Source organism: Amblyomma americanum, chromosome 1 (genome assembly GCF_052857255.1).
Source record: "Amblyomma americanum isolate KBUSLIRL-KWMA chromosome 1, ASM5285725v1, whole genome shotgun sequence".
Classification (NCBI taxonomy): Eukaryota; Metazoa; Arthropoda; class Arachnida; order Ixodida; family Ixodidae; genus Amblyomma; species Amblyomma americanum.
The window spans coordinates 437634083-437657820 of NC_135497.1; the positions used below are offsets into that span (position 1 = coordinate 437634083).

At 46.5% G+C, this 23738-nt stretch overlaps 1 protein-coding gene across 1 annotated transcript in view; it reads left to right on the top strand.

Moving 5' to 3' along the window:
• Positions 1–232: 232 nt before the first annotated feature.
• LOC144125279 (uncharacterized) overlaps positions 233–23738 on the top strand; it is an 84908-nt gene continuing 61402 nt past the window's right edge. Inside the window, exons 1-3 of the mRNA XM_077658529.1 lie at positions 233–378; positions 1709–1847; positions 1996–2192. Of these exons, the coding sequence (XP_077514655.1) occupies positions 2021–2192 (172 nt within the window). The 5' untranslated portion in view covers positions 233–378; positions 1709–1847; positions 1996–2020. The remainder of the gene's footprint in view (positions 379–1708; positions 1848–1995; positions 2193–23738) is intronic.

Sequence of the window (23738 nt, forward strand, 5' to 3'; positions counted from 1 at the left end):
GCGCCGCAACCGCCGAAGCGCGCCGGTGGTGGCTGCGGTGGTAGGATAAAGAGGGCGAGGAAAGCGTGCCCCTCTCTCTCTGGCGTCCCTTGATAACGAAACCCGTGAAAAGCTAGTGCAGCGTTCTACCATAGAGAAACATACTTCCGTAAAGAGCGACACTCGGGCCGTTTCGCGGCCGAGCAAACAAGGATCTGACCACCCGCCAGGCGGCCTATGTTTGCTTCCACTCTACTACAAAGGCCGACAGCTTATCACACGTCCACCGGGTTTCATCCAAGCGTTGTATTTCCATATAGAACTTGGTGCTGCGCCGGTAATGTGCCGCCGGTTACGCCCACCTCACCGCGCTTTTCATCTCGTCGCCTCATTTTTCCGGTAAGTTGTTTCCTTTTGCCTGCAGGATTAATTTTGATGTTTCTTGAGCTAAGAACATTGTAGCAAGTGGTTTGTTATGCTGCGTGAACGTATATTGCACGTGTAGAATATAATATGCCATGAGCCATCCGTTTGTTCTTGTACTGTCGTTTTCCGGAAGAGCATGTGAATTACTTTGAAAGCGTAATTTTCCGAAAGTCACTTGCGACACATTAGATTTAAAGCACAGAATTTATCGATGGCTCACCCGTATCGTAAAGCAAACCTTTTAAATGGCGTGGGTCGAACACTGAATGCACATTTGATATCGACCGTGTGAAAATAACTTTGTCACACGGGAAGCGGGCAGTTTTGATCGTGATCGGTCAAATACTAATCGGGCCTCAATATCCGCCGATCGTGTTTGAGCCGCGTTTAGAAATAGTTGACTGCCATCGGAGCATCGAAATCAAGCTGCCTGATTGTGTTTGAGCCGCGATCGGGAGTAGTTGACTGTCATCGGAGCATCGCAGTCGAGCTGCCCGATTGCGTTCAAAACCTACTATGTGGTTTTTAGGTGTCATATAGTGCTAGGAAACGAACAGCAAAAGAGAGAACTCTAAAATATAAACAAGAAAGGTTGTTTTAGACTGCAGTACAACAAATGCTAATACGTTTTATTCAGGCATAATTTCTCGTATCTGTGTCAATACCACCGACATGTGTTTCAGAGAATTTCCGCTGATCGCCATTGATAGGTGTGCTTTTTAGCGATAATACCAAATTGAAATATTTTTTTGTCTAGAATAAGTAATATACAAGGAATTTTTTTCGCCAACTTTGCCCATTTTATTGTGTGTTTCGAACCTACTTAGTGTCATCTGTTGCGCTAGGGCTGTTCTTATTCCCGATCCTTGGACCGCTATATCAGCGATCATTTTCCATCGCGATTGAAAGTCGGATACCGGTCGAATGCTCGATCACAATCGAAAGTGCCCACGGGAAGGGGTATAAGAAAATCGGTGCGGATACTGCTATCTACGCAATCATTACGACAGTGTGCGATCACAGTCAAGTGAAAGTTTATCACTGGTCTGTAGCGCATATAGGTACGGTCTGGAAGAAAATCATTGACAACAGTCACTGCTTTATAGACAAAAAAAAACAGTTTACGTGAGCTCGCTTCCGCGAGGAGTTGAAACTAGTTAGACAGAATTTTTCATGAACAATATGTTAACATGCTTGCCTGCAAACATATTATAACTGTCATCAGGGAGTTTATTTTTCTTTACGATCATGTTTTTCTGCGATATATCTCTTTGCCGTTCGACGAATGCAACAATATTTACAGTCTGTACACAAGCCCACCCTACTATGCCACGGAGCGGATGAAATTACGGGAGCTAATGCTGCGTTTCATGGTGCGGGAACAACTGGCGAAGAAAAAGGAAGCCGGGGACGAAGCTCTTATTCATTCCTCGTGACAGCAGGTGATTGACGCCTTTTCTGTGTACTTTAAGGAAAATATAGAACAGTGCTGCCAATCTCTTTTTAGAACCAGCTACTATGCGCATGTTTTTTTCTAGTCAGCCAGTGAAGGGAATAATCGCAGGTTATACTGCTTCATAATTATTTCAGGTTGAAGGCTTGGATCGAGTGTGCCATGAGGGGCGGCCTGTTAGAAAAGTTGACGACCCAGCTGTACGCCACGTACCACATCTGCGGGGACCATTTCACCACCGATGACTTCATGGACACTGGGATGACTTCGCTGAAGAAGGCAGCTATTCCTGCTGTTCAGCCTACAGGATGCTTGGATTGTCAGCTCGCTAAAGGTGGGTTTTTTTGCATGGTGTCTACACCTTGACCAAAAAAATCGTAATAATCGCCTTTTACGAAGAGTGCAAGCTTACTATTGTGATACTGTGATTCAGTGAATGTGTTGTGCTTGTATTTCTGAACAGCCTATGAACCTACCGCTCAAAGCTGCTGATGTGCAGGAATCGAGCGTGCTATATACGCGCCTTTTTAACCCCTTACTTGTGTCTAGCTGTTCACAACTCCTGGTGTGTTGTTCGCACGGGCGATGTTTTAGATGACAAACCCGCAGAGCGTATGCGCAATACATTTTTTTTCTTCGAGACATTTTGCCATCGGCTTTACCATAACTTCTTTCTTGCTGCTCTTTGCACAATGATGTCTTTTATAAAATGTGTGACATCCAGTATTTTTTCCCTGTACAGTGTGAAGCCACTTCCTTCTATGTATGCAACTGAAAGAGGCGGCTCAATGGCGGCAAAAAAATTAAAGTAAGAACAGCTCTCATTGCATTATTCCAACCCGCATGAACTAATTCAGCTTGCGTAGGTTCTTCCAGAAGCTTGTTGGTAATTCCAGTAAAAGTCTGCGATCCGAGCGCTTATTACGTCCATATGTATGGCATGCTTAGAAATGAAATATTAAAACAAGCTTGTGCTCCACTTAGACGATGTAGTTGAATATTTTAATAGCCAAAGGTAATTCAGAATCGACAGCATTTGAAACCGAAACTGAAAGAGCTGAAGCGCATACCTAAAATCTCGGAGGACGAAATTAGCGGTCTGACCAACCGCCCGGGGCGCTGGCGGCAGTGTAGTATCTCGGCCGCAGGGCCCTACAGGAGTGTCCGCTCTTTAAGTAAGTATGTTTCTCTATGTTCTTACTCTCTACTGCGTGTGTCTTACCGCCGCCTCCCTATAGCGCTTCGTGCAAGCAACTGCGGTGGCCAGGGCGAAGCTGCCTGGTGTCCTTCCAACACGCTGTGGCATATAAAATTACCAAATCTCAGATTCTTGATTATTGTATTTTCGTCCTACACATTCAGAGGCCCAAGCCTTGCCATATTCCTGATATTTTGCGCATTTGGTTGAGTCGACCGATAAGGTTTCATATTTTCAACGTGTTGCGTTTTGTAGTGGAGGCACAAGATTAAAATGTAACCTTGACACGCCTCAGCGCATCAATGTGTGGTACCAAGTCTCAATGCGGTATGTGGGTCATTTACTCACAGTTCTTTGGAAACACGATAAGAAGCCGCAGTTTCGACTACGGGGGTCTCCCTTCGGAAGGGGCACGTAGCAACCGTTCTAATGCACAATGTTTCAAATACATCTTTGAGCACACTTCCCCCACTCTATATTGGCGCTCCCTGCGGTTTCCACATTAAACTGTATAAAACTTTTGGCAATAAGAGGATGTTCGCGCCTTCCCTGTCCATCCGATAAAGTGACGACCACTCTCTCCCACTTTGGGAAGTGCCCACTGTATGGCCTCTTTCAAAGACGTGCAGAATACTGACTGATTCCCGTTAGTGCCCCCTTCCATGCACACATGATCCAGGCGCAACTGGGCCATGCGCTCATTGGCGCCATCGTAACCTTATTACCCGTAATTTGCAATCGAATAAAGCAGACCACAGCTACGAGATGACCTTCTTGTGATAATCGAGGTCACCTTGATGATGACGTGATGATTACGTCAAGGAGATAATAAACGCATCCCTTCCTTTTTCATCCTGATCTTTACAAAACAAGTGTATCAACGTAGACGAGCCGTTGTGAATGAGCTCAGATTTCAAAAAACATGAGAACAAAAAAAATCGCCCCGGTTTTCGGTGGTATAGAGCGTTGCATAAACCTTCACGGCTGCTCAAAAATTGCTCCAGTGCCGGGCAGCTTCGCCCTGGCCACCGCATGTACTTGCGCAAAGCGCTGTAGCGCGGCTGCCGTAAGACAAGCACGCATTACGCAGAACGAAAGCCGCAGTTTTTTTTCACAGGCACTGTTATCAAGGGATGCCCGAGATTGAAGGGCATGTTATCCTCGCTCCCGCAATCCTCAGAGCAAGAGAGCGGCGGTGCGCACCGGCGATGGCAGCGCCGCAATAGCGGAACGCAGCCGCTCGTGGCCCATTCACAGCGGCCTAAGGCTTTTTGACCAAGACTGCACCTATTGGAGCATGCGAAAAGTACCAATGCGTGGCTACCGCCTGGCAGTATCAGTCTAGGGTGACGCTATTTATTTATTTACTTACCCTCAGGGCCGAAGCATTACAAAGAGGAGTGGGTAAAAAATAAAAAAAACATGAACAGAATTAGTACAGTGTCACCACGTTATGTAATCACTAACGACATTCTTAAACAGTTCGGCGTCTGTAATAGAGGCGATGGAAGTGGGAAGGTGGTTACATTCCTTAGGTGTCCTGGAGATGAAAGACGCGAAATGTCGGTTCGTGCGACTGCTGGGCACGTCAACGTTGAACTGGTGGTCGCTGCGTGACGAGATATATGGTGGCGGCACAACTAGCGAATCACTGAGATGAGGGTTAGAATGGTAGCTTTTGTGAAAAAGACATATACGCGCAATTGTACGAGAAATCGAGAGATGCGGCAAATTTAGATCTGACTTCATTTGAGTTACACTTGCAGTTCGATGATAGAAAAAATCAAACGAACCGCCTGATTTTGGATTGGTTCGATCTTCCCGTGTCGCGACTTAAGGTGAGGGTCCCACACTCGTGACGCGCATTCGAGTTTAGGCCTGACCAGCGTTTTGTACAGTAGAAGTTTCAGGTTAGTGGGCGCCACAGAAAAATTACGTTGTAAGTAACCGAGCGTGCGATTAGCGCTGCTTCTTATGTAGCCCACTTGAGTTTGGCAGGAGAGGGTACTGCAGATATGCGCCCCAAGGTATTTTTAAGAACAAACCTGGGTGAATGGAGTATCATTAAGCAAATAGTCAGAAAAGACCTCATTAAAACCATGCCAGGAAATTGTCATGAATTTTCATTTAGTGATTTTAAGCTTCATTAGCCAACTGTCACACCAAGAAGAAATCTGATTAAGGTAGGACTGGAGGGTAAAGCGCTCTTCGGAGCTTGTAGCTTGGCGGTAAATAATTCAGTCATCAGGAAAAAGCTTCATGGAAGAAGATATGCTATAAGGTAAATCGTTAATGTAGATAAGAAAGAGCAACGGGCCTAGCACCGATCCCTGTGGAACGCCAGAGGCTACACCGCAAAGGATGCGAGCTATGGCCGTTAGCGGTTACACATTGTGTGCGTTTAGACAAGAAGCACTCAATCCATTTTAAAACATTCGGGTCAAGCTTAAACTTACTTAGTTTCAAAAGTATTAGTCTGTGACAGATACTGTCGAACGCCTTGGCGAAACCAATGAAAATGCAGTCTGTAATAATTCAAGAATCAAGGGCCGAAAACCAATCGTTTGTGAAGGTTAAGAGCTGAGTTTCACATGAGTAGTGCTTTCGAAAACCGCTTTGTTGGACACTGAGAAAAGAGTTAGCTGCAAGGAAAGTTGTAATATGTTTATAAATAAGGTGCTCTAGTAGTTTGCAAGAGATGCTTGCTAATGAAATTTGTCTATAATAGGTAAGGGAATGAACGTCACCAGGTTTGAAAACAGCAACCGCCTTCCCCCCTTGCCAGTCATCAGGAAGTTCACCACATTCCAAGGACAGCGAAAAAATTTGGATAACAATGTCGAAGAATATGCTTTAGAGTATTTCAAAAACTTTGATCTTATTTCATTAGCGCCCAGTGAAGAAGAGAGTTTAATGCCATGCATTAGTTTCCATATTCCAGTCCAATCTATGATGACAGGATCCATAGATGGGAAGGGTGGAGGAACATTTTTCAAAAGGCGATGGAAATGCCTCGTTTAACGAAGTATAACAGCTTTCTCTGGGGACAACAGTTTTGTCAGAAGCGAGTAATTCCATCTGTTTTCTTTCATCCCCGCGAGCAACATTCCAAAACAACATTCCAAGCATTGACGGCAGCGCTCATTTGAAAAATGTGCGCTTTGCTGTTGAAACTGCGTTAACGTAAGCCGCTGCCGCGCGTGCCGCGCGATGATAGACATCTCGCCTATCTTCGCGCATAGATAACTTGACTATCTAGAAGATAATTTTTTTTGTTCAGTAAACGCTTTAGTGATGACATAAACCAAAGTACATACATTAGAGCCGTTTTTGATGGTGGGGGTGGGTTGTGACATAGGTTACATGGTTGTGACATAGGTTGGTATGACGTCACCTTATATCTTTGTCACGTGACTTGGTATGACAGCATATACATCGTTGTCACGTGACTTGGTATGGCGTCATATTGCATCGTTGTCACGTGACTTGGTATGGCGTCACATTACACCGTTGTCACGTGGCTTGGCATGACATCATATTACATCGCTGTCCCTTGACTTGGTATGACGTGATATCACATCCATCACGTGACATGGTGCCAGCTTCTGCAGACATATTTTGTGGACAAATGACCTTGAACTAAGCTTTCTATAGCTTGCGCATTAATAAATTATGTACTTACCTTCTTGTAAGGGGATTCGTTTAATATATTAAAATGAATAATGGTGTGATCACTCATGCCAGGCAGAAGTAAAAGCGAGTGAAGGTCAGGAACACTAGCGCTAGACTGAGTAATGCGCGTTGGATTGTGGACTAGTTGACAACGGTTGAAGTCGGAGCATGTGTCAAGAAAGAGATGCATTCTGCGGAGCCACCATTTGCAAGTGGAAGTTGCGCGTCTAAAGTAATGTTGGGGAAGTTAAAATCTCCTAGGACGAATATGGGTGATGAGTAAAACCTGGTGTGCAATTTATTTATAACATTGTGCAAGTCTGAAGAAAAACCATTAGATGAATTTGTAGGGCGATAACGTGGGACGAAAATATCATCTTTGTAATTCATGCGAATGTTCACACAAACAGTTTGGCAGCAGTGCGTGCGGTTTTCACAACACTCATCCAAGTTCTTCCTCGTGCAGGTGCGGAGCGCATACTTTCTTCGGCACGATCCGTTGGCTTCTGCGAGGGTACAAGCTGCGCTGGGAAAGGCGTCTGACAAGCTAAAGCGTCGAGTACGACGAGCGTCGTTGCACCGTTATCCTCTGGGATCAGCTGGTGAACGTCGACGCTGCCGCGCCTGCGCCGTGTCCTACCAGGCCACAGACCGCGCCTACATATAGGGGCCGCTTTCGCGCGCTCTCCTCAGTTTGGCAGCAGTGCGTGCGGTTTTCACAACACTCATCCAAGTTCTTCCTCGTGCAGGTGAGGACCGTTTTCCTCATTTTTATTACCTTACCGTTGTTGCGCGCACTGCTGCCAAAGAACCGTCCTAGTGTTTTCAATCAGTTATTTATCATGTCAAACGTGAAGGAGCTTAGTAAGACGCTTGAGGATTTCAAACGGGAAATTCGTGCTGAACTTCGCTCCTTCAAACAGAGTGTAGAATATTGTAGTGAATCTTGTGACAGTGTCAACACACTCTCCGCAGAAATAAAGGCGCTACGTGAGGAACTTGCCAAAACACACAACTGCAACCAAGAACTCGCTGGAGAAAATCAGAAACTGCACATGCGAGTCACAGAATTGTAACAGTACTCACGGGCCAATAACCTTGAAATCAAGGGTGTGCCTGATAGCGGAGACGTGTTTGACACTGTGCAGAACATCTGTGAAAAAGTAGGGGAGCCCGTAACTCAGGAAGATGTTGACATTTGCCACAGAGTACCAACCAACAAGTCTGATGTAAAGAACATTGTCGTACGCTTTGCGCGACGTGACAAGCGAAATGCTGTATTAGCTAAAGCCAGGAAGGCCCGTTATTTCAGTCAAGACATTCGTTTCCAAACCGATGATTCTGTATTTGTCATTGAACATCTGACTACGCAAGTCAAACAGCTTCTGGGAGCAGCAGTAGCACAGAAACGAAAGGCAGGATGGAAATTTGTTTGGACACAGGGCGGAAAAATTTGTGCTAGGAAAACAGAATCATCAGACATGATAAGAATCGCCTGCCAAGAAGAGTTGAACAAAATTCAATAGTAGGACCTGCAATGCTTTTCCAAACTCACTGTCGCACTAACAGCGATATGGCTACCGCACCAGAGTGTAAATACTATGAACTGCACAATTTCAACAAAGCATTTAAAATACCGTCTCACTACTTCAGGGCATTTCACCTAAATGCTCGAAGCATTAAAAATGAAATGCACGATCTACGCATGTTCTTCGATTACTTATCGGATAAATTTGATGCTATATTATTCACAGAATCCTGGTTTTCTGCAACTGATAGCCCACCGACAATACAAGATTATATTTGTCACGGCATCGTGCGGCCCGCAAACCGAGGCGATGGAATTGCTATGTATATCAAAGCCTCAATTACATGTGAAGTTGTGAACAAATTAACATGCATTGCACCCAGTGTTGAATGCCTTGTGGTATGGTTGAAAAATATTCTTATAGCAGCTGTCTATAGGCTCCATTAGGATACAAGTCCCAATTTTTTGAATTCATGGAGACTTTGCTGTCAAGCCTCCATTCAATGCGAGGAGCCTTCTTGGTTATGGGTAATGGGAATATCAATATGCTCGGTGAAGATTCATCTTCTGAGCACCTGGAAACCATTCTGCGAACTTTCACTTGTTCAAATACAATTTCCTTGCCCACCCGTGTCACCGATACCAGTGCCACACTTCTAGATATCTGCATTACAAATGTACCTTGTGACCAGTGCTTATCAGGTGTGCTTTCCCTTGATATCAGTGACCACCTCCCGGTTTTTACATGTCTGCCGACAACGGTTGTCAAACAGAAAGTCACTTATACCTCTACTTATCGTGACATAAGCTCTACTTCACTCGAGAAATTTTACACCGTGATAGAAAATATTCACTGGGAAAGTATCTATGCCGAACGCGATCCTAGTCAAGCGTATCGTCTCTTCCTCAGCAAATTTAAGGCCTGCTATGAGAAACATTTTCCCTTGGTACACAATTCTAACCGAACGAAACAAATACGCAAGCCTTGGATTACGACCACCTTGCATAAGAGAATAAAAGTAAAAAACAAAATGTAAAACGCTTTCCACCAATCACGTGATACTGTTCCACTAAAACAATTCAAGGCATTTCGTATCAAATTAAATGCCGATTTAAGGAAGGCAAAAATGTACTACTATCAGTGTCTGTTTGCTGAAATATACAACAACCCAAGAACGCTATGGCAAGAAATCAATAATTTATCCAATAAACTTAAAGCTAAGTGTCTTCTTCATATTGCAGCTTTTGCTGATGGGAAGACTGATATAGCGGCGTTAGATGCAATGAATGAGTTCATTTCTAACGTCGGTGAATACATTTCTCCCAACAGAGGCTGTGCTAATTCGTTTTCAATACTTCGCCCAAGGCTTGAGAATTCAGTTATATTTTCCCCAGTTACTTCCCAAGAAGTCATCATCTTCATTGACAGAATTCGAAAGAATGTCGCTACTGGACTAGGTGGCCTGAGCAGTGTCCCTATTAAACATGTAGCAACGATTATAGCTATACCACTCGCATTTATAATCAATCAAATTATTGAAACAGGTATCTTTCCTTCTGACCTTAAACAAGCGCGTATAACCCCGGTCCACAAAGGGGGAAGTGTTATTTATATATCAAACTATCACCCAATATCTGTTTTGCCCATATTTTCTAAGGTTTTTGAGAATGTTATTAACGCTCAACTTAAAAATTTCCTCACTAAATATCATGCTATCAGCGATTCGCAGTACGGCTTCCAGAAAGGAAAATCAGTTGAAATTGCCTTATTACAAATCAAAGATGAAATACTTAAGAATATTGATAACAAACAATTAACTGTAGGCTTATTCATTGACCTCAGGAAAGTATTTGACTGTGTAAACCATAATATATTACTCTCAAAGTTGCAAGATTATGGCATACGTGGCGTTGCCCTTTATCTTATAAAAAGTTACCTCTCAGACAGGAAACAGTGTGCAAAAGTTGGTGACCTCACGTCTTCGATTACAACGGTAAAACATAGTGTACCTCAGGGGTCGATCCTGGGACCTTTGTTGTTCATTATGTATATCAATTATATGTGCAATTTGCCTCTTTCTCCGAAACTGGTCATGTACGCTGATGACTCAAATATTTTTTTCTCCGCACAAACCGTAACTCAGTTGAACACTGTCATAAATAGTTATTTGATCAAACTTGAAGAGTGGTTGCATAAAAATAGATTAACCTTGAATGTTAAAAAGACTAAATATATCATTTTCAAGCCACATAACAAAGCCTGTGACACTGAGCTAGTTCTAAATTTTCAAGGTACCGCTTTGCAGCGTGTGACATCAGAAAAATTTTTAGGCGTATGGTTCGAAGAAACCATGTCGTGGAATACGCATGTTAGCAAGATGGCGATAGAATTAAGCAAAACAGTTGGCTGTCTCTATAAGCTGAGAGAACTACTTCCAGTGAGGCTCAAAAAGCCATATATTTTGCTAATTTCTACTCTCGCCTTTCACACTGCATTTTAGTTTGGGGAGTTACAACCATCCATAATTACAATAAACTGGAGCGACTACAAAAAAAAAGGTGTTAAGAAATTCTCGAGAACTTTTATGGAGACCCAAGCCAGCTATCCACTGATCTCTTGTTTACTAAACATAATATGCTTAAAGCAACTAAATTATATGATTACAAACTGTCTGTATATATGCATAAACATAACCTTCCAAATAATGCACACCCTCCCTTGCATGCTTACAGCTTACGTAAGGAACTAAAACCAGTGCCGCGTACACGTACAAATTATGGCAGGTTCACTCTTGACTACCGCATACCATCACTGTATAATAAACTAAAACCCACATTGACTTTACTACCCCGCTTACCAGATTTAGACATGAATTACCAATTTTTTAATGAGGAAATGAGTATTACTGTGATCCAAATTAATGGCACTGACCAATAAGAACTGAAACCACTACTCGACCGACGGGCAACTGGTTGGTTTTTAATCGATTAACTCTTGTTTGCATCATAATGTGCTAGCGTGTATTGGCTTTTTGTTTTAATGTATTGAAATGAAATGCATTATATTGAAATATTACTTTACAACTCTTCACGAAGTGTAAACACTGCATTTGCTATTTGTATAAGCTTCATGTTCATATTCATTTTTGACATCTGCTGTATGTACAATTATTAAGAAGTGTAAACACTGCATTTGCTCTAGGTACGAGCTTCATGTTCATTTATCTTTTTGACTGTGCTGTGAAGTCCACTGCGTGATGCTGCCTGTAGGCCCCCAGGGCCCAGTCAAGCTATCTCTGACAACTTTTTCCCTGGGGGACCCCAAACTTGTAGATTGGAAACAAAGTGGATTTGGAAATTTAGTGGGGGCAAGAACAGAAACATTGAAAGAAACCAAGCCGTCAGCGACTGCTATTGAACGCCCCTTCCACATCGCGTCCCCCATCACATCTGTAGAATTGCTGTTTTCGCACGCAATAAAAATTCAATAAGGAAGGGCGTTAGGCATGGAGACACGATCTCGCCAATGCTATTCACCGCCTGTTTACAGGAGGAATTTCGAGGCCTGAATTGGGAACAGTTGGGAATAAGAGTAAATGAAGAATACCTGAATAATTTGCGATTCGCTGATGACAGTGCTTGCTGGGTCACTCAGAGGAGGAACTGCAAAGCATGATCAATGAGTTAGACGGGCAGAGACGGACGGTGAGTCTGAAATTTTACATGCAGAAAACCAAATTAATTTCAACCGTCTCGCATCGAAATAGCCGTTCACAATTGGTAGCGAGGTGCTGGATGTGGCAAGGGAATACATCTAATAAGGGCAGGTAGTGACCGCTGACCCTGATCATGAGAGCGAAATGACTAGAAAAAGAATGGGGTGGAGTGCATATGGCAGGTTCTCTCAAATCATGAATGGCAGTTTACCAATATCCCTCAAGAGAAAAGTATACAACAGCTGTATCTTACCGGTACTTACCTATGGGGTAGAAACGTGAAGCTTAACGTTAAGGGCAACGCAGCGCGCTATGGAAAGAAAATGTATAGATGTAACGTTAAGAGACCGGCTACTGGCAGAGTGGGTGAGGGAACAAACGCTGGTTAATGACATCCCAGTCGACATCAAGAGGCAGAAATGGGCTTGGGCAGGGCATGTATTGAGAAGGCAAGGTAACCGCTGTTCTTTAAGGGTAATGGAGTGGATTCCAACAGAAGGCAAGCGTGGCAGGGGGCGTTAGAAAGATAGGTGGGTGGATGAGATTACGAAGTTTTCAGGCATAGGGTGGGCGCAGCTGACAAAGGACCGGGTTAATTGGAGAGACATGGAAGAGGCATTTGCCCTGTAGTGGGCGTAGTCAGGCTAATTTTGATGAAAATGTAATATAATACATTTCATTAGAAAACCAGTCTGTAGTCCGGAATGGTCATTCTTCTTAGTATTCTCTGGTTACGCCCAGTATGCCCCTAGGCTAGATTTTTGGTTTGCTTTTGTTTTGTTGCAGCGTTCGCTGTATTAGCCTAGTTCCCCTGGTTCGGCGTTGTCAATGTCGTTATCCTGTCCGCATGCTGCATTTCGAAACAAAAATATCGATAACTATGGTGTTTATAGTTGCTCATACCAGTATAGCATGTCATACATATACTGTGCGATACACTGGTATCCCCTCCTCGTCCCCCGCGCCAGCGGCGACCGTGACTTAAGGCGCGCTCACATTAGCGGGAAAACGCGCAACGCAGGGCGTTTTCCGCGTGCCGCTTCCCGCCCAAGCCGGTTTTTCTCCCGCGGACAGCCTGCTGTGCCGTCCCGCAGAGCGATGGGTTCGGTACCTATTTTTCCCGTGCCGGTGACGAGAACAGAATGGGCGCCGACCGTGAACCGTGACGTCGGTCCCAGTTCAGTGACCCCGTCGGCGGAGGCGGAGGCTGCGCGCGTCCGGCCGGCCGGCCGGCCGGGCACTCGGCGGCTGCTTTGCCAGGGCGACGGGAGGGGAGCTAGCAGACGATCAAGACGACGACGCGAGAAAAGGGTGCGCTTTCCAGTCTTCTCTAGTGTCACGTGACTATCCCCTTCTCTTTCTGCTCGTTCCGGTCCTCCCTCATGCCTCCTCTCTCCACATTCCAAGACAACCGCAGCGAGAAAACGCGCGCAGTGTGAGCGTCATTCTGAGGAGCTGCGAGGCAGCGTCGACGTTGACGCTGTGCCGGTGCGGGAAGCTTCCCGCTAGTGTGAGCGCGCCTTTACACGGGCGCGCTGGCCACCAGGAATGTGGAGAGAAGGCACCCCCGCGACTCTGCTCATTTCCGCCCCAGCACTGACGTGACGTCACGGCAGCGCGCTGCCTTCTGCGGAGAGGGTAGCACGCCTAAGCTTGACGGTAACGATTTGCTGCCAGGGAGGCAATGCCCGAAGGGATAAAAGGGGGGATCGCGCGGCGGGAAGGGACTCTCGCTGCCGGACCTTACCTAAAGGCGCGCTCACACTAGCGGGAAGCTTCCCGCACCGGCACAGCGTCAACGTCGACGCTGCCTCGCAGCTCCTCAGAATGACGCTCACACTGCGCGCGTTTTCTCGCTGCGGTTGTCTTGGAATGTGGAGAGAGGAGGCATGAGGGAGGACCCGAACGAGCAGAAAGAGAAGGGGATAATCACGTGACACTAGAGAAGACTGGAAAGCGCACCCTTTTCTCGCGTCGTCGTCTTGATCGTCTGCTAGCTCCCCTCCCGTCGCCCTGGCAAAGCAGCCGCCGAGTGCCCGGCCGGCCGGCCGGACGCGCGCAGCCTCCGCCTCCGCCGACGGGGTCACTGAACTGGGGCCGACGTCACGGTTCACGGTCGGCGCCCATTGGCTGTTCTCGTCAGCGGCACGGGAAAAATAGGTACCGAACCCATCGCTCTGCGGGACGGCACAGCAGGCTGTCCGCGGGAGAAAAACCGGCTTGTGCGGGAAGCGGCACGCGGAAAACGTCCTGCGTTGCGCCCCACGGACCCCTTCCGCTGCCCGCCGGCCCCCGAACACCAACGCAGACGACGTCAACGACCTGGTGAGCTGCTCAACACCTATTTTACGGATAGAACATTCTTCCGCAGTGTGCTTTACCTCGCGTTAGGATAATAAACTATTTCCTAGCGTGCCCTGCCGTTGCCTATTTCGTCCGAACCTGCCGTGGCTGCGACTCTGCGCCACGGGTTGGGGAAACGTGTTGCGTACTCGAATAACGCCTGCGTGTAGCTTGCATGGAAGCTCGCCTTCCCGGCCGGCTGGACGCAGAATGACCCCATAACTACAAAGATGTACCTAAATGCCAGTCTACTCAGGCACGGCCACGTTATATATACCACCCTACGGCCACTCTACCCTTGACTGTACCCACTGCCGAAGGCCACCTTGGTTAACCGAATTAGAAGCGGACGCACTGAATCAGACCGTGATAAAGAGTACACTTATCCTCTGCTAAGAATGCGGCCAATCATTCATAGGCTGCAGCGTCTATCTGTGACTGATATTGATTCTAAGGAAAGCGCAGAAGAAACAGACAAAGAAGGCTCATGAAAACAGTGGGACCGGCGCCTTCAGCTATGAACATAACCGAATGTTGACTTCTCTCATGATGATTCTGAAAAGCAAGAATATTAAAACTTATACAAGAACTACGTTTCATAACACACTGACTGCAGTATCTTTTTACAAATCTATTGAAGGGTTTTATCCGTCCCCCCATTTCCTCAAAGGAATGCACAAACCTCCACAAAAATTTTAATGAGCTATTTTCAGCTGAGCCAACTTGCCTAAACCAAAGTACTACTTGTGTATATTTGTGTTGGTTCAACAGCAGTTCAGTGGTAGTGGCAAACGAGTTAAGGGCACAAGGTAGGTCCTATGACTGCGATGTAATTTAGATAGTATTTCGGACCAGTCTTCACGTGATATGCTAGATTTAAAGCCGCCACATTGGTGTCATCTTAGTCAGCTCTCTGTTATCTCTTCACTGGACTATAATTATTGTTTAGTAGAAATTTTTTACTTTGTTACTTTTTACTGGATGCTCCAAATTTTCAGGCCATTATGGGCAATGTCCTGGGTAATCAAATTCTCTCTATTTTCATAATTTTAGTTCAGTAGACTCTCCCTTTTGTTTGTTAGGTACTTGGCAAAAATAATGTTTCTAGTACTTGGGGTTCCTCAGCAAACGGGTAGATGGTTGCAAAAAATGATGTTTTAGATAATTGTCTTTGTATTATAAAAAGAGCATTGCAAAATTACGCTCAACAAATTCACGCTTATAAATGATTTCAAGAGCCATCAGCCAAATGGTTATCTCCACAATCATTGTTTCCTTTATTTATTTGCTCCCTTGATTTCCGGGCCTCTTTTGTGATTAGTTGTGTAGTTTTTGCGTGAAGTGAAGTCATTGCCGGTTCGCCTCAGACAACAGTTGCGCCACGTGTTTTCGTGTCATTGCGGATGACACAAAACGTCCGCTCGAACAATGCCGCTATTATTAAAAGTGAGCACAGTGTTGGTGCTGGAAGTTTTCAGCAGCTAAAGACCAATAGGCACATCAATAAAAATTGTTGAAGCACAGTTGCGTTTTGTATCTTCTCGCGGAGGCATTTCTTTTCTTTCACAACTAATGTATAGCCACGGGAAGGAAGTCACCTTTAGTTCGCCTGTGCTTGCTGCCAACAGCGGGAATTTAAAATAAGAACTTATGGAAGACGATAGCTACCATATAGAAGGGGCGCCCTACGTCGGGCAGTGTTGCCAGAATTCAACACAATGATGTTCAGCATAGGTTGATCAGCACAGAATCAGTGCTTTCAGAAGCACTTATTCAGCGTTGGTCATTCCAATGACTGTAACGCGCGAGCCCCAGGGCTGACAAAAAACAATTGTATTCTATAGTGCAACTGTGGTAAAGCCGCGCAACAGTAAACAGCGCGTTTCAGGCACATTGCTCAGACGCTAAAGATGAATTTCACTGAAAACAAAATGCTCTGAAGCTCTTCTCTGTTGCCAGATAAACACCAACAATCCTTCTAGGGCTGGAGAGATTCAATGTACCTGTTTTTTTGTTTTTTTTTTCAGCACAGCAGAGCTACACGTAACACCAAGATGTAAAATCGGGCATGGATGGCCATCACCTAGGTTTTGAAACACGCTGTTTTTCATGTTTGTTTCCACAAAAGTGAGAGATTTAATCTTGTTGATGAACGAGCAAAAATTTCGTTTCGCAAAAAAAGAAACATTTTATATTTTTAAATTCAGCCTTCCTTGCGTCCTTGAGTGGCAGTGGTCTCATGCGTGGGGTCATCACTGTGTTCATCAGTTTGCGAACCAGCGAGCGATGATCACTCATGGTGCCCTAACGGTGAGCAGCTTTAAATTTTATTGTTTCAGTGAGGAAGTTGTAGATTGCACTAAATGTTACCAAATTTGTGCGCGCCACCTTTTCGGGAAAACTGACCAACCGTTCGCACACGTACCAGGTTAATAATGTAGATTTGAGTTTTGTTCCAAAACTTTTCGCGTTTAGGTGTTTTTTCTACCTCATACTAAGCAAATTCTAAGCACGTCGATTTCACTATAAAAGAAAGCCGCGTCTGTTCTGAGTTTATTGGGCCGAAATGTTTGACAAGCGAGTGGACAAAAACATTTTTTACACATCAGTGATCTTTACTCGAACACACTTAGCCTTTGAGCAATCTGTATAGATCTAACTCATAATTAAATTTCAGCGAACACAAAATAGGGCAGCTCAAATTGATCGTGGAAACTGTGATTGAAGATAACCATGGCGGAAAGTGAGCGCACGGCGCAGTGAAAACACTCGGGTAACACAGAGTAAAGATTTAAGACTAAAATTTTATTCCAACATTTGTCAATTCTAAGCCACCATAGATCGTCAATAATACATGCAACCTCAGGATACATATATTAGTGTGGGCAGAGAAAAAATACAAAAAAAATAATATTGCCCAGCCCACACCGCCATGGCACAACGGGCTTAACCTCAGGATACAGGGTGTTTCACCTAAGATTTTCCACATTTATTAAAAATAGGCTTTTTGAGACAGAAGATCACTTTTTTCGGCATATTATTGTCAGCGATGCAATAGATCAAAATACAGCTAAGACGTGCTAACAACCTGCTGGTTAACTAATATTTGATAGTTACCTTTCTGACTATTACTGCTAGGCGCCTTAATTATTGAGAGGCGTGTAGCCCACCGGAGTTAATATCCATACCAGTTTTTAGAATTCGAAAATGCAGTTGCCCTGGGCGCTGTGGCCCAACAAATTTTGGCTAAATCGCGCCAAAATGCACGCGCTTTCGAGAAGCTTGCAGGCAAATCAACCTCTCCATTGCACGTAGCTCGTCGAAATAGCCGAAATTTGTAGGGCCACGGCGCCGAGGGTAACCGCGTTTTCGAAATTCTAAAAAAGGATGTGGATATTGCTTATGGTGGGCTTCACGCCTTTCAGTAATTAGGAAGCCTAACAGTAATAGATAAAAAGTTAACTACTGAATATTAGTTAGCCATCGCGCCAGTTAGCAGTTCTTCGCTGTATTCTGGTCTACTACGCCGCTTTCACTGTTATGCCGAAAAGAGCGCCCTTCTAACTCAAAAAGCCTATTTTTAAAAATTACCTAAATTCTTAGGTGAACCACCCTGTATATACCGGCTGTTTGAGCAAACATTTTGAAAAAATTAGCCACCGCGATGGCTCAGTGGTTATGGCGCTCGACCACAGACCCGAAAGACGCAGATTCGATCCCGGCCGCGGCGGCCGAATTTCGATGGAGACGACATTCTAGAGGCCCGTGTACTGCGCGATGTCCGTGCATGTTAAATGGCCACAGAAAGGGGTGTTTGATCTTGGCTTTAAAATGCTTGCACTATGTAGAGTACAGGCGAACGAGTGTCCATGCCGCGTACGAGACCTCAAAATCGAGCGGGAAATTTACGATGTATTTTTAAAATTCCCGCTTTCGCACTTCGCGACGACGCGCGGTGCCAGGCTTTCGCGCAAAAACCTGGCATTTGACGTCATATCGTGCAAATGTCCTCAGCAGCGGGGGAGCTATCATTGGTTCATGGCGCCAAATTCATTCAGACGTCACGCGCTACCGCAGCCGCGGCCACTCCGCTCGCGCCGCAGCCGGCGGAGGTAGGGGAGAGGCCGAGTGAGTGGGGCAGGTGGATTGATTTATTGATTGACTGTAAAACATTTATTGCGCCGAGAGCAGGTTGCAGGAGACACATCCCAGATGGCCGCTAGCCCATGGCTAGCGGCGACCTCATTGGCCCGCTCGATCGCCCGTACTTGTATCTTGGGGTCCGAGCTGACCAGCACGGCCTCCCACCGCTCGGGAGAAGGGAGCTGTATCAACTCCACCGGAGGCGGATAATTTGCGCAGTTCCAGAAAATTGGTCGTATGTGGCCCTTTCACCACATTTATGGCAGTTTTGGTCCTACTGGTCAGGGTACATGAGGGCAAGCACTGCCGGATGCAGAAGGGAGCGTGCTTGCAGTCGGCGCCAGGTAACTACCTGCGCTTTTGTTAACAATTTGTGGGGAGGGGGATATGCGCGCCTCTCCACCCTAAAGTGGTGGGTGATGTCATGAAATGAGATCAACCCGTCCCTCGTGAATTTCGGGTCAGAGGGCGCGCTCACTGCCCGGTCGACGAAACCTCGGGCTTGCGTGTGAGCCGCCTCGTTCCCCGGATTAGACGAGTGGGCCGAGACCCAGATCAATTTAACTTCTCTAATCGGAAGGGAAGTGTTTTGAAGGATGCGGAGTGAGGTAGATGTGATAAGGCCCCTCGCGAAATTGCGAATGGCTGTTTTGGAGTCGCTGAATATAATGTCAGCACGCGTGTTCACTATAGCTAAGGCTATTCCCGCTTCCTCCGCCGTCTCGGAGGAGGTGGTTTCAGTCGACGCGGCCGCCAACGGGGCGCCGTTCCCGCTCACCGCGACCAGTGCAAACGCTTTTCTCTCGGTTTACCGGTATTCCGCTGCGTCCACGTAGGCCACATTGTCGTTCCGGCCGTATTTGGTCTGTAGGGCACGAGCCCTCACTGTGCGTCGGCCTTCGTGGTGCGCGGGGTGGATGTTCTTGGGTAGGGGTTTAATCAAAAGAGCTTTCCTGATGTGCGTGGGTAATTGCGTTTTCGAGTCCCCCTCTGGGAGCTGTTCGCATATCTTGAGTCTGTATATGATGGCCCTTCCCGCGCTCGTACGAGTGAGTCGGCCGAGCTGGGAAACGAAGTGCGCCTCGCACAGCTCCGAGAGTGTGTTGTGTACCCCAAGGGCCAGCAACCTTTCCGTGGACGTACTGTGCGGGAGCCCAAGGGCCGCCTCGTAGGCCTGCCGGATTGCAGCGTCGATCTTGTTCCTTTCCGCGAGCTGCAGTTGCAGGTAAGGAAGGGAGTAGACGATCCTGCTCAGCACGAAAGCCTGCACAAGTCGACACAAATCTTTCTTTTTCATGCCTCGTCTTTTGTTGGAGATCCGTCTGATTATCCGCACAGTCCGATTGACCGTGGCCGTAAGGCTGTTGATTGTTTCGGTGTTTTGGGGATTGTTCTGTATGTACATGCACAGTATGCGTATGGTTTGGACCTCCTTGATCGGAAGTCCTTGCACATATACATTCAGAGAAGTCGGCGGGGTCAGGTTTGTGTTTCTACCGCGTGGCTTCGTCCTAACAACCAGCAGTTCCGATTTCGAGTGCGAGCATTCAAGGCCCGCTCCCGACGCGTAAGTTTCAATTATGTCAACCGCCTGCTGCCGCGTATCTTCTATTTGGCCGTCATTCCCAGTGGTCACCCGCAGGGTGATGTCGTCCGCGTATAAGGTGGTCTGTAGCCCCGGAAAGGCGGCGAGTTTGGGGGGTAGTGTAATGAGTGCAAGGTTAAAGAGGAAAGGCGAGAGCGCCGAGCCTTGTGGCGTGCCTCGGCTTCCCAGGGGAATGGGCTCCGATTTGAGGCCACCTAATGCAAGCTCTGCGGTCCGCTCGGATAGGAATGATTGGGCGTATTTTAGTCTCCGTTCTCCCGGGCCTATTTTAGAGATGTTCGAGAGGATGGCCTCATGCGAGACGTTGTCGAAGGCCTTGTTCCGGTCTAGCCCGAGCACTGCCTTCGTTCTGGTCCCGCGTGGAAAGTCCAGAACGTCCTTAAGCTGGAGCATCACGTCCTGCGTGGACAGGCTAGCCCTAAAGCCAATCATTGTGGGAGAAAGAAGGTCGCGGTCTTCCGCGTAAATTTGCAATCGGTTAAGGCTAACATGCTCCATGAGTTTTCTGATGCAAGACATGAGGGAGATGGGCCGCAGATTCTCGATCTAGAGTTTCTTTCCCGGTTTGGGGATGAAGGTCACCTGTGCATGCCTCCATTCCTGGGGCTCTCGCCTTCCCTCCAGTAGGTGTTCATGAGGTCTGTCTGAGCCGCGACAGACTTAGGATCTAGGTTTCTGAGCGTCTTGTTCGACACTCCTTCCAGTCCCGCCGCGGAGGTGGTACGGAGCTGACCCAGAGCAAACCAGACCTCGGCATCTACTATGTCAGCGTCCAGGGTCTCATTGGGGAGGCCCTCGTACGCGGGTAGGGGGTCTGTATGCGACGTGTTCAGGTAGCGTTTTTGCAGTTCGGCGAGTAGCTCTGCGTCTGTACCCTGATACTGGTGAATTAGTCTCGTGAGTTGGTCACGTTGTGTGGGTTTTGTGTGTGTTGGGTCAAGCAGGTGGCCGAGCAAGAGCCACATCTTTTTGCATCCCATTTTCCCATTCATATAATCACAAATCTGGCAACATTGTTTTTCTTGCAGTTCTAGCGTGTATGTTTCGATTTGACGCTAGAGTTGCGCTATACGCTTGCGTAAGTTTCTGTTGTGTTTCTCTTTCTTCTGGAGATTAAGCAGGCTGGCGTGCGCTTCCCACATGTGGAGGAGTTTAGAGTCTCTCGTTTGATGCGTCTCCTCTACTAGGCGTCTCGACCGGGGTGGTCTTGACGTCGTCTTTGAGTGCAGCGATCTACTCCGTTAGGTTGCTGATCTGACCGGGGGCAGTCTGCTCTCGTAAGCGTCTGAACCTATACCAGTCGGTAATGCAAGTGCGCAAGGGGTGCAGTTTATGCAATTTCGTGTCAGATGACGTGGCTAGTACGTAATGGTCGCTTCCCAGTGTGTGTTTCGTGTTGGACCAGCGGGCGTCGCGAATGTATTTTGAGAGTGTGAGATCCGGTGAAGTATCCATGCTAACGCTATTTCCGACCCGCGTGTTTTCTTGGGGATCGTTAAGAATTGTGAGGCCCAGGTTTTGGATCGTTTGCCACAGCTTGGTGCCCTCGGGGCTGCTTCTGCGATAACCCTAAGCTGAATGTTGGGCGTTAGTCACTTACCACCAAGAGTTGTGCCCTGGCGGCCAGACGCGTGGCTTTAAGCAGTAGGTCGGGAATTCCTGACCCTCTGTCTTTCGGGGAACTGTATAAGTTCAGAATAAAGAGATTTGCGTCTCCCTTTTTCCTCGGCACAATTTCTAGTAACGTGTATTGTTCGTTAGAACTGTCTGTAGTGTGTTGTATCCCCGTAATGTTGCGTTGCAGAAAGGTAACGGTGAACGGGGTCGTCGCCGTCGTCACTGCGTTCGAGGGGGGAATGAATGCTTTATAGCCTGGTAATTTCGCCAGACCGCTAGCTTCTTGAAGGGCTATCACGTCCGGTTGTCTACCTAGATTTTGGATGTGAAACTGCAGGTTTCCCCGTTTTTTGCGGAACCCCTGCAGTTCCATTGCCATACCTCAATTTGTTGGGGAGGGGCCGTGGTGGGATATGGGAGGGATGATCACGGGCAAGGTCGCGACTGGTGGCATTACGTTACGGCTTGCCTCCAAGGCTGCGAGGCGCTCCACTACTTGATTGAAAAATGTAGCTATCTGTACCCATCTGGGTTACTTCCTTCGTAAGGAGCGCCGCCGTTATGGCGTGCGAGAGAGGGAAAGGCGCGAAGACGCAGAAATTCAAATTTGGTTTGTATATAACTCAGCTTCCACAAAACGTATTAAAATAATTCTTGCTGGGAGATTATTATAAACCGTCGCCTTTTAACATCCCAGAAATATCGCACCTTTATTGAGAAACCCTTTCTGGGTCCCTTTAAACGACCCCAGGGGGTCGAAATTCTCCGAACCCTTCACTACGGCGTCCCGCATAGCCTGAGTCACTTTGGGACGTTAAAACCTCATAAACCAACTTTTAAAAATTTTCAAAAATGGCATTTTGAGGTAAAAGTATGGCTTTTCCGGCATAGTATTACCAGTGTTGGCGGACACCAGAAAAACCGGACAATCGTCTTAAGTAGTAAGTAAGCTGGTTAACCAATTTTAATAATTAACCTTCTAACTATTAGAGTCAGGCACATAGTTGCAATTGGAGATTTGTAGCCGGTCGTTAGTTATAGCCGTATCAGTTTTTAGAATTTCGAAATCGTTGTTTTTCAGAAGCGCAGGGGACAAGGGACGAGACAAGTGCATAGACACGGCGCTGAACTTACAGCTGGTTTTTAGTGAGGCGATTTCCACTACTTAAATAGTGGCAACCAATCTCAAATGAAAAAAGACGGATACACAAAATACAGATTGGCGATAATGACAATTCCTGAGCACAGGGCTACCGTGGCGCAAGACCAGCTGCGCACGTTTTTCTTTTGAGCTATTAAGGCAACGCTTACGCATTCATCTCTCAATCTATGGATTTCATGGACTTCAATGATTTCACGAGTGAATTTGTTAGATTATCTGACAGCACTCGGCACTGACTGAAAATAGGATAACACGGCGCTTTCTTGTTCTTTTTTCTTTCCTCTGTGCAGTCTGTGCAATGAATGCCAAGGTGACGGGATGCGGCGCCGCTCACGTTGCTGTTGTGTACCCGCAGCCGGTCGTTGAGGCAACGACCAGTTTTTCCCGTGTAGTGCTTGCCACATGAAAAAGGAAACCACTACACAACATTGTTTCTGCATGGTACAAAACCTTTTTTGTGTTTCTTATCGCAGCCCACCATCCTTGCATTGCTGCTATTTACAATGTGGTAGTTTGGAGAGCTTATCGAGCGCGGAAAAAACAACGTTTACATCGGCACGCACGCCCACCCTTTTGAGATTATGCGAAATGCGGTGTAGATAAGAAATAGCCACACACTTCCTTTTTTCTTCCTTGTACCTTTAAGTGGAATCTCTGCGGCCTGTATTAATTATTTCTCTGAACAGGTTCTCTGATACAGCAATCAGAAGGTCGGAAGGGTATCCTGCTACTTGTAAGCGCACCACCTGGTTTTGATATCTGTCTGGCATTACATGATGGCATGATTTTTCAAGGGCATTTCTTAAACACAACTTTGCGATGCCGCGCTTTACAAGCTTAGAATGTGCAGAAGCGAAAGGCATGAGAAGCTTCTGACATCGTGGCTCTTATCGCC